This window comes from Paroedura picta, chromosome 1 (assembly GCF_049243985.1).
Source record: "Paroedura picta isolate Pp20150507F chromosome 1, Ppicta_v3.0, whole genome shotgun sequence".
Taxonomy (NCBI): Eukaryota; Metazoa; Chordata; class Lepidosauria; order Squamata; family Gekkonidae; genus Paroedura; species Paroedura picta.
The window spans coordinates 21,451,199-21,477,664 of record NC_135369.1 but is presented as its reverse complement, the minus strand read 5'-3'; the positions used below and the strand labels follow the sequence as shown (position 1 = coordinate 21,477,664).

The following is a 26,466-nucleotide window of genomic DNA, read 5'->3' as shown; positions in this document are numbered from 1 at the left end:
GGAGATGCCGGGGATTCTCTCTATGGCTGGCCATGGATCTCATGCAGCCATTGGAAATTATTGTTTGAAGGGGAGGGTTAAGTACTGCTCCCCTGTTTCCAATAAAACGAATTGGTGGTTACGTTAATTTCATAATAGAGCACAATTGCAAAAATGACAAAAACAAAAAGTCCACTGAAAATGTCAGAATGAGCAAAAGCTTTGGCTGCAAAGTGGAAAGCAGCAGGTTTAATCTCCCAAAACAAGAAGCAATAATTAATACTGGATTCAGACCAGCAGGAGGGGACAATGAATAAGTAAGAAAGCAGGAAGGAAAGGCAGGAGGAACTTTTAAAAGAATGGTAACCCTGAAAAATCTCAACAGCATTTTAAACAACACCAAACGGCAAGGTACTATGAGTGAATTTTAAGTGCCACAAAGAATGTCTGGAAAAACAATGAGAGAACCACTGGAGAAACACTGGAAATGCAAGAGGTCATCACCCAATCTGTCATCCTTTCTCAACTTTTTAACTGTCAAGAAGCCCCTGAAACATTCTTCAGGCTTCAAGAAATCCCGGAAGTCACACAACCGTACAGAATACGGGTTGGGAAGCATAGCCCACCCAGGGCCCCTCCCCTTCCCACCCTATCACGGGCCATTTTGGGAGGGAGGGGTGGATCACAGCACCCAATAAATGTTGAACACATTTAAAAAATACATTAAAAATATTTAGGTTAGGAAACTCTTGGGGATTTGGGAGGGGAACCGAGGGAGGCGAAGGACCTTAGTAGGGTGGCAATGACAATGGCAATACAGTCCACCCACCAAGCATCCGTTTTATCCAGGGGAGTGGATTTCTGTTGTCTGGAGATGAGCTGCAACCCCCCCAGACCCCACCCTACTGGGGAGAGATTTGAAGGCAGGCCACGCTACGTACCCACGCTATTTTAACAAGTTGTCTCTGAAAGCAAAAAACAGCACAAAATAGAGACAGTGATGTACAAGGAAAAGGGAATGGGTGGGGAGGGCTTTCCTGAGCTAGTGCTCATGTTGACCAAATGGGCTCTCCATTCTATGAAAGTGCATGCCACAATAAAGCTGTCTGCCTTGAGGGTGTCTGTTGTGTGGAGAGGAAAGGGACTGCAAGCCACTTTGAGACCCCTTCGGGTAGAGAAAAGCAGCATATAAGAACAAACTCTTCTTCAGTAATATCAGGACTCTCTCACCCTCACCCACCTCACAGGGTGTCTGTTGTAGGGAGAGGAAAGGGACTGTAAGCCGCTTTGAGACTCCTTCGGATAGAGAAAAGCGGCATATAAGAACCAACTCTTCTTCTTCTGTGGCAGATAGGGCTGGAGCACAAGCTTGGCTGGAGGGGAAGGCACTGCTCAGAAACGGCTTTGCAAAACGAAGAGACTCCTGGTCCAGATGCAGACAAGCCTCTTTCTCAAAGCGTGCTCTTCTGCCCTTTCTGCTGCCTCCCCACCCCAACATGTCCAGGCTCGTGATGGGAGGTGTGGAGAAGACAAAGGGGGGGGGGACACACAGGAGGGCGGGGTCATCCATGACATCATGAACAATAGGTGCTGAAATCAAAGGGATTCCTTCCTTTTTCCCACGGTGTCTTGCATGGCTTGAGCCAGCGCCAGGGCAAGTTCAGACACCACCCCAAATTCTGCATAGCATCAGCCAGCATCTGAGTCGGTTAGTGTGGCTCAGCAAGGAAAACGGCATACTCTCCTTCCCCACTCCCCGACATCTCACGCAACTCACATATATATAGATGCACAATGAGATGGCGAAACATGTCCAAATGAGTCTTATTAAAAACACAGCGCTGTTCCTAATGGCATCAGGCACACTTGTGCTGCTGTATAAACATATAACTCACAGGTACAAAATGATAAAAAAATATGGTTCACATTTGCAGTTACCTATGACGCTCAAATATAGAAAAGTATTAAGAACAATAAAAACAGCAGGGAGTGACTCCTTTTATATAGGTCACACATAAAAAAGTTAGTTATATCCTAACATCCAAGGACCTAATGCGTTTTGACCTATGCAGGTCTTCCTTAGAGGTCAATATTAAGCACGCACAATTATTTTAAAACGCACCCATATACATAAAATATAAATGTTTCAATCACCAGAGTGGTAAACCAACTTCTATATTCAAGTGAAGGTCCCTTGCATGTCCACTAGGTGTTAAAAGTTCTTATATGAATCAGGATTTTTCACAGGGCTGCCTTCAATAACCTTCCTTGGTTTTAAACAGAACCTGCTGTGCGTTCTGGTGTGCCTATTTTGTAGTGGTTCAACTCAGAGAAGAAGAAGAAGAAGAAGAAGAAGAAGAAGAAGAAGAAGAGTTGGTTCTTATATGCCGCTTTTCTCTAGCTAAAAGAGTCTTAAATTGGCTTACATTCGCCTTCCCTTTCCTCTCCCCACAACAGACACCCTGTAAGGTGGGTGAGGCTGAGAGTGCCCTGATATTACTGCTGGGTTAGAACAGTTTTATCAGTGCCGTGGCGAGCCCAAGGTCACCCAGCTGGTTGCCTGTGGGGGAGTGCAGAATCAAACCCGGCATGCCAGATTAGAAGTCCACACTCCTAACCACTACACCAAGCTGGCTCAGATTCAAATTCCCCCTTGGATCAGGAAGCTCAGTGGATTGTTAATTAATATAATTCATCAAATTGTTCCAGTTGGCTGGAGATGCCAGAACAGGTTTTCTCAACCAGGGTTACTTGAAACCCTGGGGTTTCTTGTTGGCCCTGGAAGGGTTTCCTGAATGGGTGAGAGCTAATTAATTTTTAATATTGGTTTTAATTCGTTACACATTTACTGGGTGACATGACCGTATGTATATGGTCATGTTGACCCGACCTGCCCCGCAAAATGGCCCATGATGGGCCTGGAGGGGGCGGGAAGGGGAAAACCCCCAGGTGGACATGTACACAACTATGCTTCCCAACCATATTCTGCATGGTTCTGCCACTTCCGCACCATTGCACCAGTTCTCAAAGCCTGAAGAATGTTTTAGCGGTTTCTCACCAGGTACAAAAGCTGAGGAAGGCTGTGCCAGAAAATTACACTGGAATGTTCTGAATGATTATATTTTTAATGCCTTCTCCCTTCAAGGAGCTCAATGTAGCATATAAGGTACAAGCAGGTCCCCTCCCTTTTTATCTTCACAACAGCCCTGTCAAGTCAGTTAGGCCAAGAGAAAGTAGCTTGCCCAAGGCCACCCACTGAGTTTCACAGCCGGTGGGTGTTTAACCCAGGTCTCCCTAGATTCATATTCAGTGTTCTGCAGCTCTCAATGTGCAAAGCATGTCTTCCGCCACTGGATCACAACCCCTCTGCTCATTTCAGGCCTGGCTGTACCTGAGCTTGAAAATTCAGCCCATCTTTAAGGGGCCTATCTGCACACTAACCTGTCACTAACCCGTTGCCAGTTTTGCTTGGTTTGCACTTCAGGCGAGAGCAGGCGGTGGGCTGGAAAGGATCCAAGACCAATAAAGGCACTGCTTCAAACTCTGTTCTACGGCAAAACTTTGTCATCCAGCTGTGCGGATCCCCCACCTCCCCTCCCCACGTGCCCCCAGAGGAAATTCACACAACCATCTTTGGCTCACTTTTGATGTCAGGAAGTCAAATGGAGTTAGCTTCATCATGCAGCGACTGCATTATGTGCTTGTTATCAAGTTTCATAGTAACCTTTGGCTTAACAAAAGAAGCTGCTCGGGATAATAAACTTCCTGAGGAAAATGGTTATAAGACCCTTAATGCAGGTGGCAGAACTACATTTCCCAGAGTTCTTTGAGAGAGATATGAAAGCCATGACAGAAAAACTACATTATGACCCTTATGACTGTACACATTATTAAGTCTGTGACTACATACATAACACACAATAAACTGTTTTCTATTGAAGGGTGCCCTATCTGGCAGTCTTCAAGCAAAGGTTGGATACACACTTTTCTTGGATACTTTAGGATGCTTAAGGCTGATCCTGCGTAGAGCAGGAGGTTGGACTAGATGGCCTGTATGGCCCCTTCCAACTCTATGATTCTATCAAAGTCCACCTAGCTCAATACCATCTCTTCTGACTTTCAGCAGTGTGTCAGGGTCGCAGAGAAAGGTCTTTCCCCTTGTAGGTGAAAACTTTTAACTAGAAGTGGTGGAAACTTAGCCTAGGGCCTTCCCCATGCAAAACATGTTTTACTACTGAGGCCCTCCTCTCAATATGTCCTCTTCAACTGGACATCTCATTATGTAATGGAGGTGGGGCTGACTTCTGCAATCAGCCGTATCCATGACTAGGGAAGACCCATTTCTACCAGTCTTCTGTTTATTCATGTGGCTGCTAAGTTACTGGCAGGCATTTCCTCTTCTTCCCATATGCATAAGAACAGCCCATTTTCCTTTCAAATGCCAGAAGCGGGTATTGAAAGGCTGTAATCAAGGGCATTTCTCTGGCTCAAAGCCACTCGGTCACACAAAAGCACAGTGTGTGGCACAGAGCATGGAAAACCTGAACCCAGAGGTGTTTTTCTAATTGTCGATTTCTAACTCTTGTAGTTGCAGATATACCTTAGACTGTGTGGGCAAACCCTGCAGAAATCTCAGAGGACACACCCAATTCAGCAGAAAAAGGGGCCTAATCAGATTCAATGGGAATCCCAGAAGTCTGCTAAGGTTCTCAACTTTAGCCTGGGAAATTCCCGAAGATTTAAGGGACAGGGGGATCAGGTTTGGGGGAGGAGCAGCTCAGTGAAGATGGGATGCTGTAGACTTCTTCCCCTGAAGCTGCCATTTCTTCCACAGGAACTGATCTGTATAGTCTGGACACTCCAGGGCTGAATCTGCACTTACTTTGTTTATTCCATTGTCAATCAGATCAATTTGAACCCAGTCTTCTTCATTACTTCCCCCCCCAACTTGAAACAGAAAGTGTTCTGCACTTGATTTGGGGAGCTGAGAGGGGGGAGGGCATAAGAAGTCCAGCTGGTATGTTTTATTTCTCCTCTTTTGACTGCCGGTGGAGAAGCCTAGTGCAGCACGAGGCTCTTTCTCTAACGGGGGGGGGGGGGAGCCGAGCAGCCAGCGAGCCAGCAGCAGCAGCCTCTCAGACGAGGCAAATCTCTGCTGATTCTGGAGCACAGTCACAAAGAGAAAAAATAAATCTTGGGAGGAAAGTTTTGCAACCAGGAAGCCAATCAGGGCGTTGGAGGTTCGGCAGCAAGTTAGTTTGGGAAAAAGCAGAGTACTGCACGCTTTCTCATGCCGATTTTTCAAATATCAAGGGTTATATCCACTCTGGGATATTGCGGGCAAAAGGTAGGGTCACTCCGGATCAATCATGCTTGTTGCAGAGGGAAAATTTTAATCATCCAAATCCAAACGGAAATCGTATTCTGTCTATATGGCAGGGACTGAATCGACCTAGAAGTGCAATAAAAGTGCTGGGCAGATTCAGCCCAGGAGAACTCCAGGCTGCCATCTTGAAGTTGGTAACCCTACACTCTGCCCCTTTGAAAAGGGTAAATTGTGCACGTCTGCATCTTTGATTGGGATTAGGACCATTGTCTACATGCTTGTTCACTTTCCCACCAAACTCCAAAAGATTAATTGAGGGCAGGACCTCCCCTTTGCAGAAGCCATGCTAATTTTCCCTTAGCGGGCTTTGTCCCTCAATGTGTTTAACAATTCTTGATTACATTTCATACTAATTTGCTGATCAGCCTGTAATTTTCTTGTTCCTCTCTGGATCCCTTAAAAAAAAACACCTGGTGTCACATTTGCTAATCTCCAGTATTCTGCTGGAATTTAGTGATTGCTTACATATATTAGTTATATGTAGTTATATGGTAATGGAATTTTGAGTTTGACTCCCTGTCCTTGGGAACTGACCAGCAATTCCCTGGGAGGAATGTCTCTCAGTTGTATGGAGCAAGCAACATATGGAGAGGTGATAGCCTTTGATCTCTCTACCAGCAACATTTTGGTTTCTCTTTGTAAAGTACACTGAATTCTAGGGGATTCATTGGCTGTTTTGACAAAGGATTATCCTTGGCTGTATCTGGTTGTGACACAGATGTAACAGAACTGATTTTTGCTATATATTCCCTGTCATGTAAGAAGATCATAGTCTGACGAAGGGTGCTTGCACTCAAAAGCTCACGCCTTGATTAAATTTTTGTTGGTCTTAAAGGTGCTACTGGACTCTGATTTTATTGTGCTACTTCAGACCAACACGGTTACTCATTTGAATATATTAGTTAGTATATCAACAATTTTGCATCTGAGTTCCTTTAATAACTCTCAGGTGTGTCCCTTCGAGACTTCACTTTTTAAGTACCTCAGTAGGTCTAGAATTTCATCTCTGGTCAGTTTGGCTCATTTCTTCAGAAAAAAGGCACTGTAGCATGGATACATGCCCCACCCTTTCTATAGTGAATACAGAAGCAAAAACATCATTGAGCTTCTCTGCCATCTCCCCATCTTCTTTTAACAATCCCTTTAATCCTTTGTCATCCAAAGGCCCCACTCCTTCTCTGATTGGTTACCTGCTCCCGATATACATTTTAAAATGTTTATTGTTAGTCTTTTACAACCTGTTCCTCAAAACCTCTTTTTGCCTGTCTAGTTATTGATTTACTTTCCTTTTGCTAGACCCTGTGGGCCCTCCTTGTCAATTCACTGAGGCAGAACTTCCAATTTTTAAAAGAAGCCTCTTTACTTTTTATAGCTTCTTTGACTTTCATTGTGAACTGTGCAGTCCTTCTTTTAGACTTGGCAGTGCTTTTCCTGATCTGTGGAATGCACTCTCTTTGGCCTTCCATTACTGTCATTTTAATTAACTTTAGGGATTTGACACTTCTGTGTTTTCCCTTCAGCTTCCTTTTTCTATTCCTCTCATTCCCCCGGATGTAGAACTTAATAGCATTGTGGTCCCTGTTCCCAGTTCGTGTAACAATCTCATGAAGTCTTAAGAAGCAAGTCCAAGATCCATACCACTCTGGTTGGCTCTGTGACCAACTTTTCCAATGCACAATCATTTATGGTGTCTAGGAATCTCATTTCTGCAGCATGATTCAAGCACACATTTACCCAGTCAATGTGAGGGTAGTTGAAGTCTCCCAGTAACATCACATTATCTGCTTTAGTTACCTCCCTTATTTCCTTCTCCATCTCAAGATAAGCCTCAAGGGTCTAATCAGGTGAGCGATAGTACACGCCCACTTTTAAGTAATCCTTAGGGCTCATAACTCCTGATTGGAAATGACCTTGCATTATGGTGCAAATGCATGCTCAGACCAAGTGCATCCTACTGTGCTGATTTCTATTTCCATGGAGATCCTAATGTAAAAAAAAAAAAAAAGAGGAGGAGGCATGATGGGAGGTGAGACTGCCCACTCTCCTGACAAAAATGCAAAAAACATGAAGATTGCCAGGTGCAAATTTGGAGTCTACATTTAGAATCCAATGCAGTGAAAACATGCTGGGAAATCATAACTGCGGAATCAGTCCCAGCAGCAGGAAGGTTTCACCCTCCCTTTTTGAAGCTCTCCATGGTAACTGGTGGCCTGCTGCATGATACAACATGGTGGATCACTGGCAGGACTCCTCTAATGCTCATCGTCTTGATCAGACCTACTGTGGCTTTCAGGTGGTAATGACAGAGCTATGAGGCGACAGAACAATCTGCCCTTCTTAAGACTGCAAGTGAAGTAGAATTACCTATCAGAAGACTCCCCTGCTTTAGGAATAACGTTGTCAGCATTGCCTCAGCAAATGCCAGGAGATTTTGAAAGCAGTGTGATGTCACTCTAGGAATTTCTCCAACCTCTGTGGTAAGGACCAAAGAGATATAGGGAAATTCCTAGAGTATCTCTTTGAAGGCCATTTTTTCTCCTGCTCTTTAATTTCTTGAGAGTGGGAGATCAAGGCTGAAGATAAGGGTTTAATTGCCACAGGTAGGCAAATGGCTAGTCTAGTTATGAATGCCCTGTAAACAGAAAACTGGAAGGGTAAGCAGAGAGTTGGACCTTTCTCCCTAATGATTTCTATTTCCATGCAGATCCTAATGTAAAAAGAACATTTAAGCTGCAATACATATACCTGCAGCCTGAATTGGCACAATCCGTTCCTCCCACCATTCCTCCCTGTGACCTCATTCTTTTAGGTCTCCAACCACCTCAAGGGGGGAAAAATATCTTGTCCCTGTAATAGAGCTTCAATGGGATGTCCTGTACTCTATTAAAGGCTCAGCTGCCTACACATGAAATCTGTATGAATGGGCCAGGACAAGTTACGGGAGTTATAGGATGCAGTGGGTACCTGGAATCCTGTTTTACTTTGTAAAACTAGGGGTCCAACCCATTGCATTCAGGAATATAACAGGTGCTAGATAGGAGGGTGAGGTGGAAGAACTCTGTGGATGGCCTCCCCCATCCCACAGAACCTGGAAAGGCAGCAGGCAGCTGTTAGGGAACTCTCCGACAGGGGCAGCTCTTATGCAGCAAGGATCTGCAGCCTCCAAGCCTCAGAGGGAAGTGGAAGGAGGAGGGCGTGGTCAGGGGTGAGGGACGGAAGGCAATTGGCTGGCTGCTGGACGGACAGGCAAGCCGGTCAGAGGAGGAGGCACTCAGGGGCGGGACAACTGCCCTGAGTGGGTGTCGAGCACTTAGTGGCACTTAAGCCATGAGACACACTCCTCCAAGCCCTTACCAGAAATATAGAGTGGAACAGATAAGAAGAGTAAGGCACAGTTGCACAACCAACTTTGCACGTTGCAGGATTCAGCCCTTCTTGGCTCTGAGTGGTATCCTATGAATCAGAAATCCCCTTTACATGCAGACACGACACTTTCTGTTATAATAAGTTTGTTGATTCAGTGGGCTTGGCCTTCTGCCCGAATAACTGGCATAGTGTGGGAGGAAGCTGGAGTTTCTATTTCTTTAATCCTTCTGGCATGACAGACAGTGTGCTTCTGTGCATATGAGGGTTGCCAACGCTATGCTGGGAAATACCTCAAGATTTTGGGGGTGGAGCCTGAGGAGGGCAGGGTTTGGGGAGGGGAGGGGCTTCAATGACCTATAATCCTAGATAGATTATGGAGGATGTATAATACTAGATATGCAGTCAAGGACCAGGAAGTCATAGGTTTCAAGTCATGTATAATGCTAAGGGGTCCACCTTCCAAAGCAGCCATTTTCCTCTAGGGGACCTGATCTCTGTCCCCTGAAGATCAGTTTAATCCCAGGAGATCTCCAGTCACCACAGGAGCCTGGCACGCATGTACAGAGTGTTTGTTTTTTTTTAACCTTGAAACAGACTGCTATTCCCTGTGATACGAAACTGCTTAAAATTTTTTTTGACATAAAGCATGCAGACACCATGTTGTTTTTAAATGGATATGGGGGATAATGATCAGAATAAAAACAACAAATTTAAATCTGCACATTATTCTGACAAGAAGCGCGACATTCTGGGCAGGCCAGCCAAACGCAGACAAGAGACGCAGGTTTCTTGTTTTCTTGTTTTCTGTATCTTATCCTCTTGACTCTGAAAGGGCAGACAGACTTCGGAGAGTCTGATTCGGTCCCCTGCCCCCCCCCCTTTCCAGATCTACGCAAAGCTTCATCCATCCAGTCCCCTCAGCCCTGCTGAGCCGGCTGTTTTTTCTCGCTCACCACAAAAGTCGAGAAAGGCTACGAGGTGCATGTTTCGCCCCAGGCTGCTTCCCCGAAACCCACAGCAAGTCCCAGCCAGTCCCTCGGAGCACAAAAAGGGCTTGAGAGACAGCCAGGAATTGCTGGGTGATGATGAATTGGTGGTGGAGGAAGATAAACCTCCTTCTCGTTGAATGGGTTCCACGGGAGCTCTCTTCCCCGCAAACGCTGACCCAGATCAAGTGCATGGCTGACTGGGAACGGCCTGGCGGGTCGGACACTGCCATGGCGGCAGGTAGCTGCACCCGTCTTGAGGAAGGAAGGAAGGCAGAGAAGAAACCCTGAAGAATGGCAGGTGCCTGAGGCATGTGGAAGAAAGGAAGAGCAGCACTTAGAGAAAACTTGTCAACCATTTGTGGGACATCATACGGGGGGAGATGACAGCTGTCTCCAAGACAATGTCTGGGGAGCAAGGCTGTTCCAGGAGAATTTTGTGCTGCTGCAGATGCCAATGGCGCAGTCATGAATTTGCAAACTGTGAGCCTGTCACATGGCTTAGGGACTGCTTGTGAGAGCAGGGAGGGACCTCTGCTCATCTCACTCCGCAGCTTCAAATGCCCCCTGAACAGTTGATCCAGGGGACTATTTGTGGCTGCAGAGGGAGAGAGACGTTAAGATCAGAGTCCAGTAGCAACTTGAAGACCAACAAAGATTTATTCAGGGCATGAGCTTTCGAGTGCAAGCACTCTTCATCAGACAATGAGAGAGAGAGAGAGAGAGAGAGAGAGAGAGAGGAGGAGGAGGAGGAGGTGGCAAGGAAGTCATGCTCTAAGGTTGCCAACTCCTGGTTGGGAAATTCCTGGAGACTTGGAGGTGGGACCTGGGGAAAGCAGGACTTGGGGGAAGGCCCTCAGTGGGGTATACAGCTGCAAGAGTCCACCCTCCAAAGCACCCATTTTCTCGGGGGGGGGGGGGAGATTGAGCACTGCTTGCAGACATATTTGTGAGAGAGCTCCAGGCTTCTCCTGGAGATTGGCGATCTTTTATGCTTTGTTGATCAAACTGGCCTGTTAGATCCAAACCCCTGTCTCTACAACTGCCTACTCCACTCCGGACTCCTCTGAAGGTCACACTGATGGTGGAAAGTGCTTTCACGTGACAGCTGACTCATGGCGACCCTGCCAGGGCTTTCAAGGCAAGAGACATTCAACGGCCTCTGCATAGCAACTGTGGATTTCCTTGGTGGTCTCTCATCCCATTGCTAACTAGGGATGACCCTGCTTAGCTTCAGAGATCTAACAAGATCACGCTAGCCTGGACCATCCAGGTAAGGGTTGAGGCCACAGTAAGGAAGGTAACATTAATCCCCCAGACCAACATACTGGTAGTAATGGTGGAAATGCCAAGCCCAGGATGCACTGCCCTTAGAAATTCTCACTGCTGGGTGGGAATGGGAAGCAAATAAAAGTATTATTGGCCTATAGTTGTTTTCTTTTTTTAATCTAATGGATTATCCTGGCGACTGCAATTTCTGTTTAGGAAGAGAGTGTAATTACCACTTAGGGCTCTTGCAAATGGTTACTTTGCCAGTCCTGTATAATAGAAATATCAAAGATTGCACCACTAGGATTTCATTGCCCCTGGATTCCACTGTTTACACTTTCTTCTTCTATACTGAGAGCTGTACGCGCATTTGCTGATGATGTTTCAGGCTCTAAAGGGCTGAAGGGCTCTGTTGTTTCTCTCCTCCATTTTTTAGAATCGATATTTCAAAACAAACTAATTCAGTCCATAAATTACAAATTGCATGTTTGTGGAACCTCAATTTGCCTCCAACTGTGCAGGGAAAGGGGAAGTTTAACCCTTAAGCTTCCAATTGGTCCCACTCTTTGAAACCAGTTCCCCAACAAAGTTAATAGCCTTGTAAAGCAGAAAGGATTGTTTTAATGGGAAAAGATACAGCATCTTTTCTTAGGAAGAAGGAGAGTTGGTTATTATATGCTGCTTTCTCTACCCGAAGGAGTCTCAAAGCGGCTTACATTCGCCTTCCCTTTCCTCTCCCTACAATAGACACCCTGTGAGGGAGGTGAGCCTGAGAGAGCCCTGATATCACTGCTCGATCAGAACAGCTTTATCAGTGCTGAGGTGAGCCCAAGGTCACCCAGCTGGCTGCATGTGGAGGAGCAGGGAATCAAACCCGGCTCGCCAGATTAGAAATATGCATTCCTAACCACTACACTAATTGATTGGACGAATATAGTACTTAGACCCTATTCAGCCCCAAAGCTCCATCGGTACCCTTGGGACAGTTTCCTCTCACTACTGAGCCTGCAGTAGTTATAAGGATGAAATAGGTGAGGCATATATGCTGCCCTGAGGTTTTAGGAGGAAAGATGGAGAAAAATCTTGTGAGTTTTTTGTAAAAGCGTGCATATTTCATCTGCGTGCATTAGACATTAGGAGCTCCCATCCTTTAACTGGACATTTAACTCAAGATTCTGGAGAGAATACTGACAACTATTCAGCTTATGGAAATGTTATAAACCATCTGCCTAAGGCAGGCTTTCTCAACCAGGGTTTTGTGAAACTCTGGGGTTTCTTGACAGCCCTGGAAGGCTTTCCTGAATGGGTGGGAGTTAATTAATTTTCAATATATTTTTTAAAATTTGTTCAACTTATCAAGGTGATATGCCCATATATAGTCATGTCGATCCCCCCGCCCAAATGGCCAGCGATGGGCCTGGAGGTGGGTGGGAAGGGGAGGGTCCCCAGGTGGGCACGCTATGCTTCTTAACCATATTCTGCATGATTGCTCCACTTCTGGGGTTTCTTGATGGTAATAAAGTTGAGGAAGGCTGCCGTAAACCAAGGACAGAAGCAAACCAGGCAGTAACTTATTAGGTGCAATGATCAGAAAGACTGGTTGGCTGAAGAGTATGTGATGTAATAAGTGAACCAAGTTTAGGCCCAGGCTTAAAAAGAGGCCTCTTGTGGCGCAGAGTGGTAAGGCAGCAGACATGCAGCCTGAGTTCAATCCCAGCAGCCGGCTCAAGGTTGACTCAGCCTTCCATCCTTCCGAGGTGGGTAAAATGAGTACCCAGCTTGCTTGGGGGTAAACGGTAATGACTGGGGAAGGCACTGGCAAACCACCCCATATTGAGTCTGCCATGAAAACGCTAGAGGGCGTCACCCCAAGGGTCAGACATGACTCGGTGCTTGCACAGGGGATACCTTTACCCTTACCTTTAAAAAGAGGCCTCAAAGACTGCATTGCCATGCAAAAAAAATAAACACTCACCTTGTCCAGTTGTATGTAGGTGGTGGGTTCCCATCCCCAAGGCATTTCAGGAAGGCCCCCTCCATTCCTGCCACCCAATTCTTCTCTGTATCATGACCCAGGACTGAAGCATCTAACAGATCTGTGAAGAAAAGAGAAGAATAAGTGTGTATATGTGTGTGTGGGGGGGACAAGGGGAAGGGAGACACCATTTCAGGCTCCGACTGCAAATGCCACACCAATGTAGAATCATAGAGTTGGAAGGAACCTTCAGGGTCATCTACTGCCGCCTTAGATAATAAGGCTCCTTATTCTTGAATTTCTCCTGTCATAGATTAAGTTGCTTAGCAGTAAATTAGACCAGGGCCCTGGCTCCTGAATAGTGTTTTTAGAAAGTGGGCAGGGCCATGTGGGGCTTTTGCCCAGTAAGGCTTCTGATTGGCCACTGGAGATTTGATTGGCTGTGCAGTATCGCTTTGTCAGCAGTTCCCACCACAACACAATGTTCTTCACTGTGTGATTGAAGGTGAACTGCATGGCTCCTATCTTCAGAGACAGCCATTTTGCAGCAGCCATTTCGTGGCTGCACCCACCACGTTGTGTCAGGATTCCAAATGTGCCTAAAGACCCAAAAGCGTTGAGAACCCCTTCGTTAGACCACTGGTCCAATTAACTTGGTATTGTCTACTCTAAGTGGGCAACCAAAAAATCTTTTTGCTCCCACCCTTCTTACCTGAAATCATTTTAAGTGCAGATTCCAGGAACTGAGGGGCATAACCAGACAGGGCATTTTCCAGGTGTACACTTACAGGTATTGGGAAAGGCCAAACTCTTATAGTTTTTAACCTGTCATCAAGACTGGGTTTCCCTGACCTGACTTGACTCGCACAGCAACACGACAGCTATGAGGGAACTCGTTTCCCTGGCACACATCGCAGTGCGCTTGGGAAACAGGTTCCCTTACAGCTGACATGTGACATCGGGATGGGAGAACTGCAACACATTAAAAATTGGGATGCATAGTTTTGCCCGTTCAGTGTTGTGTCCATCAGACTATAGCCTTTTTTCACTCATTATCCCTGGAAGTAGGAAAGCAGTCTGACCGATTCCGCATGGAGGCGTAAAACACACACCGCCTCCTGCTTGCAAATGCGTGTTTGGAAACCCACGATTGCACGCTTCCTGACAGGAAAACATCTCCTGTGTTTTCCTGCCACCCCGTTGCAGCTTTTAGCCTCCCAATGAGGCTGCAGAGAATCTGAAAGTGTAGACAATCCAAACTTTTCCCCCCTCCCCTCAGGTTGTCAAGTCAATGCAAGCCACCAATCCCTTCACAGCAGTTGTTTTGGGGACTCAAACTCCCCCCCCCGAAGCCCCGAAATAATAATAATAATAAAAAAAAACACTTTCACATTGCTATGGGGAAAAGTCACAACACTGAAACATTAAAAAAAAATTTACACTTCCGCGGTGCCACAAAAATAACCATAAGGAGGGACAGGATATAAATCTAAGAATAAATAAAGAATAAATAAGACATTTCCTTAGATCCCTTGTTGGGATTCTTTGTATAATGGTCTCTCTTTATCTTCGGGTAGATTTGTGTTAGGCTGGCCGTGGCAATTGGACCTCGATGATTGTGTGTTCATGATAATGATTTAGAACACAGAGAATGGACCCCAAGCTGATAGGGAGAGGGCTGCTTCATCACATGCCCCCCCCCCATTTCCCTGATCATACCCTACCACCAGAAAACACAAACAGGAATGTGTTTTAGCTGCCCAATCCCAAAATGTTCCTGCAACAATGTGGACCACACCGTTTTTTTTTAAAGGTTTTGGTCCAGAAATGGAGAGTGGAAGGCGGGTGCAAAGGCGGGTAAAATGCTACTGAGACTGTCATGTGTTTCTACCTCCAGACAGGCTTGCCCCACTTAGCATCCCGGATTGCAGCACAAGAAACAGCAAGTCAGGATTTGGCAATTTCCCTCATCACGAAGCAAAAAATTTGTGCCACTTCCTGTACAGTCACAGGTTGCTGCTGATGTCATGTGGAAGCAGCTTTAAAACCCATAAACAATGAGAGGCTGTACAGGGCCAAATTCCTCGTGTGGAATCAGTCTCTGTCTTTTTCTCTCACAACTGCCAAGTTTTAGATTCTCCCCCCAGCTTCCAAATTTAATCCACTTGCCTGCATGTTCTGACCTTTTGCTTATCTGCTGGGGGTATGGTTGCCAGCCTCCGGGTGGGGCCTGGAGATCCCCTGGAATTATCTCCAGATGACAATTTCCTCTGGAGGAAAAAGGACACTTTGGAAGGTAGACTCTATGGCAGCTGTTCTCAACTTTTTGTATGGTTGAAATATCCCTGAAACATTCTTCAGGCTTCAAGAAACCCCAGAAGTGGGGCAAATGTCCAGAATATGGTTGGGAAGCATAGTTGCGTACACACCCACCCAGGGCCTCATTGGCCATTTTGGGAGGGGGGGGCACAGGTCTACATGACCATATAAGGTCATCTCACCAGTAAATGTTTAACAAATTTAAAAAATATGTTAGAATTAATTAACATCCACCCATTCCGGAAATCCTTCCAGAGCCGTAAAGAAACCCTGGTTGAGAAAGCCTGCTCTATGGCATTACACTTTGCTAAGGTCCTTACCCTCCCTAAGCCCCACCCTCCCCAGTCTCCACATCCAAAGCTTCAGGAATTTCCCAGGTGGTAACTCTTAACTGGGGAGATTGAAACAGATAATGGGTGGGAGGTTTCTAGCCAAGCCCAAATCAGCTGCCTTTCTTTGCTCGCCAAGTGCCCCCCCCCTCCGATCACCTCTTTCACTTTTGGTTTGGTCCACAGAGACACTAGCAAGCCAACTAGATGGCCAATATTGCAGCTGTCTTTATGATAGATAGTGCTGTGAACCCACAGATACAGCAGAGAGAAAAATGGCAGACAAGTCACCTGCTTCCAGGTGCAAAGAGACAAAGGTTTGAGCATGGAGGTGGTGATTTAGATTCAGGAATCTTTGGGGGCATAAAACTGTCTTGATTGCAAGATTTAAAAAATAAGGATACTGCCTGTTTCATGCAGAAAACATCACATCTGTTCTGTCCTTGAAATGGGACTTACTACCTGCAAAACCAGTTCTGAGCCACAACTCTTGACCAATATTATAAGCGCCTGCACTGTGCTGAGTCAGATCTTTGTCCCTCTAGCTCAGTATTATCAAACCTTTCAATTGGCAGCAGTTCTTTGGGCTCTGTGCCAGAGAACAAATCTTTCCCAACCTGGTGCCTGGGATCTTTTTTACAAGGGGTGCCAGGGACTGAACTTGTGATCTTCTGTATGCAAAGTGGGTGCTCTACCGCTGAGCCAAAGCCCTTCCCAGGTTTCTGGCTCGCAGAATCAACTCCTAGGAGATACCAAAGTTAGACTGATGTTGCTTTGGGGTTCAGACTACTTGATTGTCTGCTTGCTTCCCACCTACTCAACATAATATTGCTGGCAGAGTAATTAACACAGCAACAGTGCACAACCTGATTAAAGAGTAGATAAAGGTTTATTTAGGAATTAATATACTTGATAGGAAAGAGGAGAGACACAGAGAGGTTCCTAACTATGTCTCAAACTAAGATAGAGTGTAAAACAAGAGAGTGGCATTTCTGAGAATAGCAATTTGGTGACAGACATGGAATGACACTTAGTGGGAAAGAAGGAGCTGTCCTCACTATCCCATCTGATTGTCTTTTTGCTGACCTGTGCAGGGTCTTCGTTACTTTTTCCAACACCCCTTTCTCAAGTGTACAAAGTCCACAATATTCATCTTCTTACAGAAACTTTCAAACTTTTCTCCAGAAATTGGCTTGATAAGTGCGTTTGCAATCATTTCATTGGCAGGACAGTATTCCAACTTAACAAAACATTTTTCTTGCAGATTTCTTCTGCTTCGCATCTATGAGCTCTTGAGTTGATCTGTGCAACTGTGCAAGTTTTTATGCACCCTGGGTTGTCTTCAAAGAGTTGCACTGGTTTGGGTTCCTCTGCCTCAAAGGCCCATTATGCACGGCCGCCGAAATGGCGATTTCGGGTCACATGGAAAACGCGGAGGGGGAAGACGCGAAGCACACCGGTTATGCATGGGACGGGGCAGACGGCGGCAAAACCCAGAGTAACCGATTATGCACGTGGCGATCAGTTGCAGCCGGCACCGTGCATTATCGGTGATTTTCGTCGCCGCCATTCCACCCCGAATGTGCGTTATTCCCCCCGTGCATAATGGGTCAAAGTCTTGCATTTGTTGCAGTATCAATTTCAGTTGTCTGCATGCCTTTGCTGCAGATACTTACTCAAGCTACAGTTTCTCGGTTCCTGCTGTTCCAGCTGACTGCTCCACTGTCATAGAAGAATAAATGTCCACTAGTTGACTTTCTGTCAGTAGTATCTCTTGCCCAGTCTGCATCCACATATCCCACTAGTCTGGGATTGTCATTTATTGGTAATTTTAGTTTCAGATATGCAGTGCCATACAGGTACTTTGCAAGTCTTTTGACTGTTTTCCAGTCCCTTTTGCTTGGCATTTCTTTCTTTCTGTGTAACATGCCCAGAGTTGCTGTGATATGTACAGCAGTCCTTCATCTGGTTCTCTGTATTGCTTGTTGTCAGACTGGTTCAGGTAGTTTGTTTCCATAGAAGTGCTTGCTGGTTTAGTTTCTTTCATATTCCTATGACCCAGAAATTCTAGGATTTTCTGCTTCTGATTTAGAAGATAGCTCCCAACTTCCTCTCATGCTACTCGTATTCCAAGATAGTATTTGATGTTTCCAAATTTTTTTCCTCTTCTACTCCTAGATTCAGATGTTGAACAATTTATCACAGTCCTCCTTTTTCTTCAAGAGGTCATCCACATAAGTAAGAATGTAAGTCCATTTGTTGTCTCTGTCTTGTGAGTATAGGCATCGTTCTGTCTTGCCTTGCTCAAATCCTTCCTTGATTCACATTTGATGAAGTTTCAATCATTTTCCAACATCTTGCAGCCTGTTTCAGTCCATATATGCTCTTTTGCAGTTTACACATGAGTTGCTTGTCTTTAGATTGTTCATATCCCGGGGGCTGGTCTATGTAAACATCTATTTCTCCATGTAGAAAGGCAGTCTTTATGTCCAGATGCTCCGCATGCATCTTCCTTGCTGCTGCTATGCTCAGGAGCAGGGGTAGTCAAACTGCGGCCCTCCAGATGTCCATGGACTACAATTCTGAAAGCTGGCAGGGTCTCCTGGGAATTATAGTCCATGGACATCTGGAGGGCCGCAGTTTGACTACCCCTGCTCAAGAGCATTCTTACTGAAATTAGAAGTGGCTTTTCTCCTTGTTTCTGATTCTTCTGCAGGTTTTTGTTTTGTTTTATTTTTTTGCCATGTATTCCCATGTAGAAGGCTTAAGTATAGCTTCTGCCTTTGCTAGATATGAAAGTATTCATGGTGATCTGCTTGAGCATCTCACACACATGGCTCTATAGGTGCATCATATGTGCTGACCATAGTGCTCAGATGTCCAGTTTCTCTTTGCTGTGCCTCATTTTACTCTGTTGGTATAGATTCACTGATGTCTACTTTCACCATATTTCTTATTTATTCTTTAATCAATGTGGACCACATTGCAGATCTTGACTGTTCCAGGGTTGAGAATCCTGTATCCTTTACATCCCTATAAAGATGCTTTGGTCTGCTTTAAGATCCATCTTGGCCTGCGCGGCGCGGCCCTGATTCCCTCTCCCCCCCCCCACAGTAAGAAGCTTCTGGGGCCGGGGGGGGGGGGAGAGGGAACTGCGGCCTGGCGCCCTGACCTTCGTGGCCCGGCACCGGGCTTCGGACCGCAGGTTGGGGACCACTGGTGTATGGGACTATATACCGAAGCTCTATTCTTTGTTCGGCCAAATAATTCATTTCATGTACTACATATTCTCCTCCTTTATCACTGTGAATTGCTAGTAGTGTTCTCTGAAATCTGTTACTTACCATTGCCACATATGCTTTACATTTTTCTAGCACGACTTTTCTCTTTGATTAGGTAGATCACAGTATATCTTGAAAAGTCATCAATAAAAGTCAGCACACATTTATTTCTACTAGGGGGTTGAGTTTTCATTGGTCTATAAACATCATTGTATATCATCTCTAGAGGTTGCTGCATCTGGCTTCTCTCATGCCTTTTGTTAAAGCTAGGTATCTTCACCTTCACTTGAATGCAATGCATTCATTTTCCTTCAACAGCACATGGGCTCATCTGCATGCCTTTAGTTAAATTTCTGGCTTTCAAGTTGGCTAATTGCATAATTGTCTCTGTCCCAACCATCTGTGCCATATCCAAAAACAATTATTGTGATCACAATGTTTGGTAAAGTTTGCTTTCTGCATGCAGGTCTCAAGAGCATATAAATCCTGATAACTTTGCCAGTTGCAGTTAATTGTCTCCTCTGGCTAATATAGTATTTTTCTCCAAAAGGTGTCATCATACCTTTCTTCGCAAGTACTGTCACAGAAATAAGATTATTTGTCAGTTCTGGGATAGGAAGACAGTCTTGCTGGCTGCACATGCACTACCCCCACCCCCAGCCAGAAGAAAGCAAAGATGTGGGCATGGGACCTGGGAGGGCTTGGGTGTGGGAAGGATGCAAACATAGGGGTGCAGAAGTGAGTGGGTGGGCCGAGAAGGAGGTGGCTCCTGGATCTTCTGTGCCCAGGGTTCCTCAAGACTCAGAACAAGCCCTACACCCCTGTCCATCCACAAAGCCCTTGCAGTTGTCATGCCCCCTGCTGAGTCCCCCCCCCCATTTTTTTTAATTGATAATAACCATATCACTTTAGCAGTGATTTTTTTAAAACACAAAGCCTTTTAGTGATTCAGCAGAGGAAAATATAGATAAAAAGGCACTTGAGGAACATAAGAGCACACAAAACGCCCACACGGATGCTACTTTGCCAGTAGAAATGCCTCTGAAGGGCAGAGAAATGCCTCTGACGGGCTGGGGCTCAGTAGTTCTGCATCTGCTTGAAATGCAGAAGGTACCAAATTCAGTTTCTCCAGTTTCACAGATCTGGTAGCAGGTGATGTAAAAGACCTCTGTCTGAGACCCTAGAGAGCTTCTGCCAGATGGAGAAGAGACACAACTGGCTTTGCTGGACCAAGGGTCTGATTCAGCACAAGGAATGAACGGAAAACAGAGAATGCCGTGAGGATGATATCAGGCAACTACATCCTAGCCCAAGTCATGGTCCCTCCCATAAAGGTACAAGCCTCTTTCCATCAGGTTTGTCCAACTTATGCATTGCTCCCAGGACAGTTGTACCGCACCAGCCGAGCACTCCATGCCAGGGCTGAGTCGGAATCCCCCACTCCACCCTCAGAGCCCAAATCCAGTGCAGCAATAACCAACGAGAAGAGTTCTGAGAATCTGGTGAAATAAGAAGGGACCAAGTGGCCCAGACATAACAGTTGAGCAGCAGCTGAGCAGGCTGAGAAACCTGACGGCAAAAGGTCACAGAGGAAAACAGTGGTGGGCAGGGTACCTACATGACACGTTGAGTCTATGCGTGATCCTTTTCTGATGCTGCATTCCCGGGTGGGAGACGACACAGGTGAGCAGCTTGCCGTGCATATTCCGCCCAGGGACCACGTAGAACTCAATGGTGACAGACGCTGATTGGGGATGCCAGGAGTGGCGACTTTCATTCTCGCCGGTCACTTCCGTCTCCCAGGTCACGTTGGGCATCGGGTTCCCTTCCGCGGTGCATGAGGCAGCTAGAGTGCGACCTTGCCCTTCCTCCAAAGGGGGCCCGGGGTTTAGAGTTGGCAGCGGGGGCACTGCAGGAGGAAGTAGACAAGATGTGGTGATCCACAAAGGGGACACAAGTGATACAAGGGGCTGGGGAGTTCAGGAGTGAAGGTGAGGGGAAGAGAGAGATGGAAAGAATCACACTTTACTAGGTGGACTTTGGATCACATATGCCAGCTCTGGGTTGGGAAATACCTGGAAATATGGGGTGCGGAGCTTGAGTAGGGTGGGGTTTGGTCTCTAGTGGCATTATAGCCCTCCCCAGGTTCTACCCCTCCCCCAATCTCCAGGAATCTGAAGATGGAAACCTTATTTCATGGCAGAGCAGGAATTCAAACCTGGGGGGTCCCAGGTCCTAGTCTGACACTCTAATCCAGCTTTTGCAACCTTTTGACTATGGACATAATGGTGAAATATGTTTCAGGCTTTAAGGTACCAGGAAGTGATGTCAGCTGGCCTCACCTCCTTGCCACGCTTCCAGAAGTGAGAGGAGCCTCAGCTGGCAAAAGTTTAGAAGAAAAAGAAAAAGAGTTGGTTTTTCTATGCCACTTTTCTCTACCCGAAGGAGTCTCAAAGCGGCTTACATTCGCCTTCCCTTTCCTCTCCCCACAACAGACACCCTGTGAGGTGGGTGAGGCTGAGAGAGTGCTGATATCACTGCTTGGTCAGAACAGCTTTATCAGTGCTGTGGCGAGCCCAAGGTCACCCAGCTGGCTGCATGTGGGGGAGCGGGGAATCAAACCCGGCTCATCAGATTAGAAGTCCACACTCCTAACCACTATACCAAGCTGGTTGGGGTCCCGCTCTTTCCCACCCCCTCCGGGACCATCAGTGGCCACTTTGGGGATGGGATGGGTCAACCTGCCCAAACAAGGGTAGAATTTTAAAAAATTTAAAACCTTTTTCTTTCTTCTTCATTCAGAGCCAGAACTGACAAGCACAGGGGGAGAGAGCTCTCCCAAGCCGCCATTTTGAAAAAAAAACAACCATGCTGCAGTACCACTGAGGGGCCTTTGTGGTGCTGTACGATACCGTGGTACCATGGTTGGGACACCATGCTCTAACCACTACTCTGTACTGGTTCGCCTGATGGCTACATGTAAGTTTCCCCAATGGAGAAAGCAGTGGTTCCGTGGGGCTGTTCCAGGTTCAGTGGGGAACAGGCCGAAATACCTGTTGCATGTACCCCACAGTCATGATCTCATCAGGCCCATGTGTGCCACAGAAGTCTTACTACACGTGTGATTCATGTAACATGTGAATCAGCAGATACCTCTTTCCCAATCCTCCAGCAGGCATGATTAGCAAGAGGGAAATGGGGAAGGACTTGCTTTCTCCCTACTAAGGCTGCTAGACTGACCAATCTGCTCACAAATGGTCATTTCACTGAGCTGTCTGGAGGGGCAGATTGGCCACTAAGGCCATTGGGAAAGTCCTGGTGGGAGGATGGCCTGGGGCCTGCCCTCAATCAGAGCTCCAGGCAAGGTGAGGCTTGTCATGCGTGAGGCAAGATGACAGTCCTCCTGTCTTGTCCAAGCCAGCTTTGCATGAGGGAAGGACTGTCTCAGCTAGCAACCAACAGCTCTGGGTGTCCACAGCTGCCCTCTGACCGTCCTCCCTCATGAGGAGAACACAGTGAGACTACAGAAGTTTTTCTTTGAGCTTCCTCATGTTTATCATTTGTTGTCTTTCCGTGTTTCCCTCTGTGCTTTCTCAGAGGTTTAAGAACGAATGGAAAAGGGAGGACGTTCAGAGAAAAACTGCTGCAGGTCAGAATGTAAACCATGGGGAAACTTCTGCTTGTTAGGGAAAAAAATTGTCGATGAATGCAGTTATAGATTTCTCACACAATGAGATTAGGCAACCCTGGCTGGAATGGATGCTGGGGATGAATGAAATTATCCTTGCCCCACTCCTGTTAATGGGAAAGGCCTGCCAAACTGCTGACTCATCAAAGTCAAATACAGCCCACCTCTGTGTGCATGCGTGCGTGTGTGTGTTTGCATGTGTGTGTAGGGGTTGATTTCAAATTTCTTACCCCTGCTGTTTCATACCCTTCATGGTGTGTGGGAGGAGAAGCAGCTTCACCTTGGGGGAGTGGTTAAGAGCAGCAGCCTCTAATCTGGAGAGCCGGGTTAGAGTCCCCACTCCTTCCGCACAGGCAGCCAGCTGGATGACCATGGGCCAGTCACAGTTCTCTTAGAGCACTCTCAGCCCCGCCTACCTCACCTGCTGTCCGTTGTGTGGAGATGTGTGGAGGGATGTAAGCCGCTTTGAGACTCCTCTGGGCAGTAAAAAGTGGGGTACAAAAAAGTCGCTCTTTTTCTCCCCTGTGCACCATTCAGTTTGGAGAGCCAGTTTGGTGTAGTGGTTAGGAGTGTGGACTTCTAATCTGGCGAGCCAGGTTCGATTCTGCACTCCCCCCACATGCAACCAGCTGGGTGATCTTGAGCTCGACACGGCACTGATAAAACTGTTCTGACCGAGCAGTAATATCAGGGCTCTCTCAGCCTCACCCACCCCACAGGGTATCTGTTGTGGGGAGAGGAATAGGAAGGCAACTGTAAGCCGCTTTGAGCCTCCTTCAGGTAGAGAAAAGCGGCATATAAGAACCAATTCCTCCTCCTCTTCCTCCTCCTCCTTCATTCACCAGCCCAAACTGGTGCTTTTTGCTCTATTGTGGGGCAGTATGAGTAGCCCATCAGTACATGACCTGCCCACTAAGGGGAAAAGTAGCTCATTTGGATTCAGGTAAACAGCCCAAGGGTACAAACTCAACCCCCTCCTCCCTGTATGCTATGGGCCTGATCCAAATGAGGGGCTGGGTTCTTGGGGAATGGGGTGACGACCCCACTCTGAGGGCTTCCTGCGTGTCCTTACCTAGGACCTTGAGAGTGAGGTAGGACTTAAAGTTTCCCCGTGGGAAGGTGATGAGGTGGCACTCGTAGTTCCCCTCATCAGCCTGCACCGCATTCCTCAGCACAATGGAGCCGTTCTTCAGGGACCCTTGTGACTGTCGAGACACCCGTCCTGTGTAGGCATCCTGGATGTGCTCCCCATGCTCCGAATGCAGGACGGCTAGCTCCACGCTCTGCCCGTTGTCTCCACGCTTCAGCCACGTCACCTGGAACACCATGTCACTCTCCGTGGCCTGGTAGGAGCAAGGTAGCACGACATCTTTGCCAAGCACGGCAGTAACGCTATGCCGGAGCTCCAGCATCCTTGCTGGCGAACCTGCGGAGAGAGAAGAAGAGGGCAAAAACACATGAAGTGGCTGTCCCTGGGCATGTACAGGGAAGCCCAAGAGTGAAGTCTTGGACAGTGAGGTGAGGGTTGCCAATGGCCAGATGGGGCCTAGAGTTCTCTGCAAATGGGAATTGATCTCCAGTATAGGGTTGCCAGCGTGCAGTTGGCGCTTGGAGATCTCCTGCTATTACAATTGATTTCCAGACAACCAAGATCGGTTCCCCTGGAGAACATGGCTGTTTTGGGGGGGGGGGGGCTGGACCCAATAGCATTACACCCAGAGGACGTCCTTCTTCTTCCTAAGCCCCACCCAACCCAAGTTCTAACTTGCATATCTCCAGATATTCCCCAACCCAGAGCTGGCAACCCTAACTAATCCCACAAACTCTGGTGTCTCCAAGAGCTAAAGACTTCTTTGTAAAACCAACAATTATGATTTCCTCAGGGATGACTTCACATGCTGTTGTGCACTGTGGGACACTCTTATTACCTTTGAAATACCACATCCATGTTGTAGTAGTTAACATAGATATCATTGAATATTATCAGCAATAACTGAGGCTATTTCAAGGGCCAATATATCTTTGTAATTGTTGTGAAATAAATATATGTATCTTGTATATTTGTTGATATTTGTTGATTTTTAAATTGAATAACAGTTTTATTTGGCCTGAATGTTTATGCTTCCTGAAACTTTTAGATCTTAATTCAGTTTGTTTGGGTTGAGTTTATTTTCCCATTTTTGGTTTTAGTAGTAGTACTCTAATGGTAGAAAGTGAAGAGGAACTAAAGAGCCTGTTGATGCGGGTGAAGGAGGAGAGTGCAAAAGTTGGCTTGAAACTCAACATCAAGAAAACAAAAATCATGGTATCCGGCCCTCACAATTCCTGGAAAATAGATGGGGAAGAAATGGAGATAGTGACAGATTTTATTTTCCTGGGCTCCAAGATCACTGCAGATGGGGACTGCAGCAAAGAAATTAAAAGATGCTTGCTCCTGGGGAGGAAAGCTATGGCAAATCTAGACAGCATCCTTAAAAGCAGAGACATCACCCTGCCAACAAAAGTGCGTCTAGTCAAGGCTATGGTCTTCCCAGTTGCAATGTATGGCTGCGAAAGTTGGACCATAAGGAAGGCCGAGCGTCAAAGAATTGAGGCTTTTGAACTCTGGTGCTGGAGAAGACTCTTGCGAGTCCCTTGGACTGCAAGGCGAACAAACCAGTCAGTCCTAGAGGAGATCAGCCCTGACTGCTCTTTAGAAGGCCAGATCCTGAAGATGAAACTCAAATACTTTGGCCACCTCATGAGAAGGAAGGACTCCCTGGAGAAGAGCCTAATGCTGGGAGCAATCGAGGGCAAAAGAAGAAGGGGACGACAGAGAATGAGGTGGCTGGATGGAGTCACTGAAGCAGTAGGTGAAAACTTAAATGGACTCCGGGGAATGGTAGAGGACAGGAAGGCCTGGAGGATCATTGTCCATGGGGTCGCGATGGGTCGGACACGACTTCGCACATAACAACAACAACAACAGTTTCCCAATCCCCATAATGCCTTGGAAACTCACTCAGTGACCTTAAGCCAGTCAGCTTTCCCTACCTCACAGAGTTGTTGTTGTTGTGAGGGTAAGCTGAAAGGGGGGGGGGGGGAAATGATCTAAATAAGTACTCGGCAATTGCCTGTGATATTAAAGCTATGAATGTATTTACCATTTGGGTTGAGGATATGCAAGGAAAACATAACTGCCCTCCATCAGGTGACCAGACCTCTCTTAAAGGTATCCAAAAAGCCATTGTTGAGGTCTAATTTTGTGGGGGAGCATAGTAGAAAGCAGCACTGTGCCCCCCTACAAAATTAAGGAAGTTCCCAACACTGGTTCAGTTTTGTAAACTGTGCAGGGATGTTGGCTTCCAAGTACGACCTGGGTGTAGTCTGCACGGGGCTTTTTACCCACTCCCAGATTGACTAAATTGCTGCAGTCTATACTGAATTCGATTTCTGTTTTGATTTTGGGTGCTTTAAATTTTCCCTCTGCAACATGTATGATTGAGTCATGGTGACCCTGCCTTTACCCCATGATATCCTGGAGTGGATATAAGCCTCAATATTTCAAAAACTGCCATGAGTAAATGTGCAGATGTCTCCTTTTTGCAAATTAATTCACAGCTCCATGCCTTGGAGCAAAGCAATCTTCCATGATTGGCCAGAGTGTCAATTAAAAGACTTTCTGGTTCCCGGTTGCAAGGTTTCCTTTAAAGTGACTGCGCTCCAGAAGCCCTAACTTCTCTCAGCAGAGATTTGCCTCTTGTTATTTCCCTCTCCTCTGCTGTCTCCAATCCTCCCCCCCTCTCGCGGTCAAGAAAGGAGACTCCTGTGGCAATTGGCACCCCTCCCCGCTCTGAGCTTTCCCAATCAAGTGCAGAACACTTTCTGTTTCAATGGGGGGGGGGATAG

General features: G+C 46.6%; 1 protein-coding gene across 3 annotated transcripts in view; it reads right to left on the bottom strand.

The window, feature by feature from the left end:
• The window catches only part of NECTIN4 (nectin cell adhesion molecule 4), a 139,491-nt gene that overhangs the window by 15,073 nt on the left and 97,952 nt on the right, over positions 1-26,466 (bottom strand). For all 3 annotated transcript variants that reach the window (XM_077326141.1, XM_077326150.1, XM_077326161.1), the window contains 3 exons: positions 23,651-24,004; positions 20,509-20,799; positions 12,962-13,082 (listed from right to left, as the gene is read on the bottom strand). In XM_077326141.1, the coding sequence (XP_077182256.1) occupies positions 12,962-13,082; positions 20,509-20,799; positions 23,651-24,004 (766 nt within the window). The remainder of the gene's footprint in view (positions 1-12,961; positions 13,083-20,508; positions 20,800-23,650; positions 24,005-26,466) is intronic.